Below are 4,751 nucleotides of genomic sequence, written 5' to 3' on the forward strand. Positions count from 1 at the left end.
AGACCACACCAAAGAGAAGAGATTACCACCAATATTCTACATCTAAATCACCACCACATGTACATCTAAATCACCACACATTTAAACATCAAATCACGCACCACAACTATTTTACATTCATCACCACACATGTACATCTATCACCACCATATTTACATCTAATACCAACCACATGTACATCTAAATCACCAGACCACAATGTAATCTAAATCACCCAACCTATGTTACATCTAACTCCCACACATGTACATCTAAATCAACCCCCATGATTTACATCTAATCACCACCACATTTACATTAAATCACCACCACATTTCCACTAAATCATACATCTATCCTTAAGCACAAATAACACAACAATACACAGTAAATGTCCCAAACACGCTCCGCCACACACACCGGTTCACAAGTCATAAACAGAACTCCATCGTGTTTCAGTGGGTGGGAATGTGAAGCAGTGCTAATGAAATCCCCTTGGAAGAATGGAAGGATGCTCAGCTTAGATGGAGACAAGAGGGGGAAAAACCACACTCCTCCCTCCTCCTTACAAACAATTTAACTGTCTACAGATGATTAACCACTGCTTGCAAGACACAAGCCTCAGTTCAGTCAATCTGGATTGGCAAACCTGACAGCAGTGAGCAGTACAGATTAAAGGCCATTACTTAATTATCAGGAACTCTTTGAATAACATTAGGGATATGTTTAGGGATATTTATTGGAGGAGAGAGGCTGGATGAACATGTTGAAATTACATTAACCACAATGTCTAGAATTAGCAGTAAAAAAATGGAATGCATTGTTTATTCACGTAAACCACATATTCACAGTTAGTTAAACATTGATTAACCGCTCTCTCTCTCTTTCTCTCTCTCTCTCTCTCGTCTCTTCCCCTAAGGAACCTGGAGCGTCGTGTTCCAAGGGATACGCTGGTTTGACTGGCTTGCTGCAACACAACTTGAGAGCCAGCAGTTTTCCACAGCCAGGTGTGTATGTGTGTCTGTGTACTGTTATTCTATATACTGTGGTGTGTCTGTGTACTGTATATCTACATACTGTGTGTGTGTCTGTGTACTGTATATCTATATACTGTATGTGTTGTCTGTGTACTGTATATCTACATACTGTGTGTGTGTGTCTGTGTACTGTATATCTACATACTGTGTGTGTGTCTGTGTACTGTATATCTACATACTGTGTGTGTGTGTCTGTGTACTGTATATCTACATACTGTGTGTGTGTCTGTGTACTGTATATCTACATACTGTTGTGTGTCTGTGTCGTGTAATCTATACTGTGTGTGTCTGTGTACTGTATATCTACATACTGTTTGTGTGTGCTGTGTACTGTATATCAATACTGTGTGTGGTCTGTGTACTGTATATCTACATCTGTGTGTGTGTCTGTGACTGTATTCTATATACTGTGTGTGTCTGTGTACTGTATATCTAACATCCTGTGTGTGTGTCTGTGTACTGTATATCTATATACTGTGTGTGTCGTGTACTGTATATCTACATACTGGTGTGGTGGGTGGGTCGTGTGTGTCTGTGTACTGTATATCTACATACTGTGTGTGTGTCTGTGTACTGTATATCTATATACTGTGTGTGTCTGTGTACTGTATATCTACATACTGTGTGTGTGTGTGTGTGTGACTGTGTTCTCTCTCTCTCCCTCTTTCGCTCTGTCCCTCTCTCACGCTCTCTCTCCTTCAGACTGAGGATGAGGACTATATGTTGGAGAAACCTCTGGGCTACCTACCTCTCCACCATGAGCTGGACAGTGGCCTGGGCTGGACCGACGGTAGCCTGCACCAGGGAGACCTCTCTGGCCTGGAGACTGAGGAGGGGGGTCTGGAGGAGTGTCACCCCAGGGGAGGAGGCTCCGGTGGGGGCCTGCTGGTCAGCGGAGGAGGGGGTGGAGGTGGTGGGTCTCCGTCCTCTGAATCCTTCATCTCGTCTGAGCTGAGTGACTCTGGCTTCTATAGCGTGAGCACCGGAGAGTTCCGCCGTTTCCAGAGGCTGTTAGAGAAACGCATGCGCCTGTACAACGCTCGTCTGCACCACCAAGGGGAGGTGTGTACACGGGAGCGCCGCGACAGCTGGCAGAAGAACCACAGAGAGCTGCTGGAGGCCATCCCTGAGGCACTGACCATGCAGCCCCAGCACTCCTGCCTCACGCCTGGCCTGACTGCTCCATCCGTGGGCCCTCCGCATCGAGGACTCTTCAGGTAGGAGCTTATCACCAGACTAACATCACTGTGATTATCATAGCTTATCATGATAACATGATCCATAACCATCCAAACCTCATCTTCAAAGTGTTCTCAGTCCAGGGTTCAATGATGATAATGCAGGTTGTTCACCACGGTACCATTGTATTTATCGCTTCTGTTTCTAATAGTTTTCTGTTTCTTCAGGGTGTCGTCTGTCCAGTTCCGGAAGGCGGATCGTCCCTGTCTGAGCAAACACAGCTCCAGCAGTGGCTCCCTCTTCAACCCCCAGCACACCCCTGGCCCCCTCTCTGTCCACGCCCCTGTCCTCCCCACCTGCAGTACCCCCTCCGGTCACCACAGGCTTCCGCTGCAGCACCAGGGCTCCAGCTCGGAGGGTCAGCTGAGGAGAAGCAGGACCCTGCACCACCAGGCTCCACCCCAGGAGCGTGTCAGACGGGCCAGTCACCCGTCCTCCCCCTCTTACGCCACCCTGCAGCACTGTGGAGTAGCTCCACTTAGAGGCCTGGAGCTGGGCCTGCCTGAAGAGGGAGAACCAGAACTAGTGCTCACACACCCAGCAGGACTTGCCCTCTCACCTCAGCACCATGCAACCTCTCCGGGGGAACACAGAGGGGCCATGCCCTTACCCAGGGGACATTACTGGGACAATAGTGGAGGTCGTGACCAGCTGGTTAATGACAGTAGGCAGCAGGAGAGGAGCTTCATGACAGACCTACCAGTGTGGGAGAGGGAGCGAGAGAGAGAAAGAGAAAGAGAGAGGGAGCGAGAAAGAGAGCAAGAAAGAGAACGAGAAAGAGAACGAGAGAAAGAAAGAGAGCGGGAAAGAGAAAAACAAAGAGAGAGAGGAAGAGAGGTGCACCGCTTCCACACCCTCAGCCACCCACCCCAGACATCCACGGACATCCATGAGACATGGCCTAAACCGGCCAATCGGCTGTCCCACCAGGGGTCAGGGGGTGGTGGGGGCCTCTACAGCACCTTGGAGAGCCACACTGGGTTCGGGTCTGGGGTCGTTGGAGTGTCCAGGATGGGCTCCAATCATAACCCCAACCCTGATACTACCCCCAACACCAACCCCAACCTTCCTAACCCTAACCCTAACGCAAGGGCTGTGAGGAACCAGATTCTTCGTGACCGGGCATCGCGGCTAGCGGACGAGCGCAGCGGGATGAGTACAGATGAGGAGAGCCAGGAGGTGATGAGGGGGAGGTACTGGAGCCGCACTGAGAGACGGGAGCACCTCCTACTGGCCCGCGAGCAGAAACAGCAGCAACATCAACAACAGCAGGCCAGAGGGCAGCAGGCTTACACAAGGCCAGGAGCCAATGGAGGATCAGGATCTATGAGAGATACAGGGGTCAACACAAGAGGAGGAGCTATGGGTGGACAGGGGGGAGGAGTTAACAGAGAAGGAGAGGCTATMTCTGGAGGGGGAGGGTCTTTGGGAGACGGCCGGTGCAGCACGGTGCTGGAGCTCAGCCAAAAGAAGTTGAGTCGTCTGAGGAACAGGAAGCTGTTAGATGATTGGACGACGGTGGAGGAGCTGCTGACTCATGGGACGAGGCTGGGCACCGGGGAGGAGATGTCCCTCTGTCCCAGCTCACTACTGACTGTCACTACTGTATAGAGTGTGTCTCTGAGTGTATGTCTGTGTGTTTTTCCACCATAAAGCACCATGGACAAAATTTGTTTGAGGGTAAGTGTATGCGTGTGAGTATATAAGTGTGTGTCACCACTGTACAGCACCTCTGACAAAGTGTGTGTATGTGTCAGACCTTCTTACTGACTACTGTAACGCACTGCAAGTCTGTATCTATTACAATCTGTGTGTCTGTGTGAGAGAGGATCGGTCTGTGTGTGTGTCTGCACCATGTCTGGCTACCTCATGCTGATGGGGTTTGTGAAACAATTTGAAACACAATACAATATCATGTCATTTTGTTGATTTTATCTTTGGGTATTTTTGGGTGCAAAAATGCTGCCTTGTGACATTGATGAAGCTCTTACATTTGGACTTTTATGCCTCAACTAAAGTTGTGACTGAGATTTCTAAAAGCAATACTGCACTGTAAGAGAATCCACCAGAAAACAGCAGCTTACTGGAGAGTAGATAAGATGCCACAACAAAGCTAGTGGAGCACTTTGTGGATTGATAACCACCCCACACAATCAATGTGTTTTTGTATCAGAGATCCTGTTTACAGTCTTATAGGGGAATGGTGCTGCAGTAGAAGATTTTGCTACCGGATGTGATCGTGCTCAAACTACCTGGTACCCTTGATTGCACAACAACCAACCCAACCCATCCTATCATTGGCATAATGTTTACATTGCCTGTCTATTGAGGCATTCATTCTGTATTCTGAAGTGGTTGTTCCAGAGATAGGTACTGTAGAGTAGTAGGTAGATGGTGTAGGCTGAGCTGGCCAGGGGTTGGTGGTTTGTTGCTGGAGGTCTCTGGAGGTCACGGCTGTTGTTGTTTAGTACATATTCATTATGGAACGTACGGTAC

The 4,751-nt window shown here is 48.8% G+C and overlaps 1 protein-coding gene across 1 annotated transcript; it reads left to right on the forward strand.

Annotated features, from left to right (window-relative positions):
* The first annotated feature begins 1,736 nt into the window (after positions 1 to 1,736).
* Positions 1,737 to 4,184, forward strand: LOC111970717 (uncharacterized). Its single transcript, XM_024147335.2, has 2 exons — positions 1,737 to 2,233; positions 2,423 to 4,184. Exons 1-2 carry the CDS (start codon positions 1,737 to 1,739, stop codon positions 3,864 to 3,866), a joined length of 1,941 nt encoding a protein of 646 aa, XP_024003103.2. The 3' UTR covers positions 3,867 to 4,184.
* The last annotated feature ends 567 nt before the right edge of the window (positions 4,185 to 4,751 follow it).

Source organism: Salvelinus sp. IW2-2015, linkage group LG11, assembly GCF_002910315.2.
Source record: "Salvelinus sp. IW2-2015 linkage group LG11, ASM291031v2, whole genome shotgun sequence".
Classification (NCBI taxonomy): domain Eukaryota; kingdom Metazoa; phylum Chordata; class Actinopteri; order Salmoniformes; family Salmonidae; genus Salvelinus; species Salvelinus sp. IW2-2015.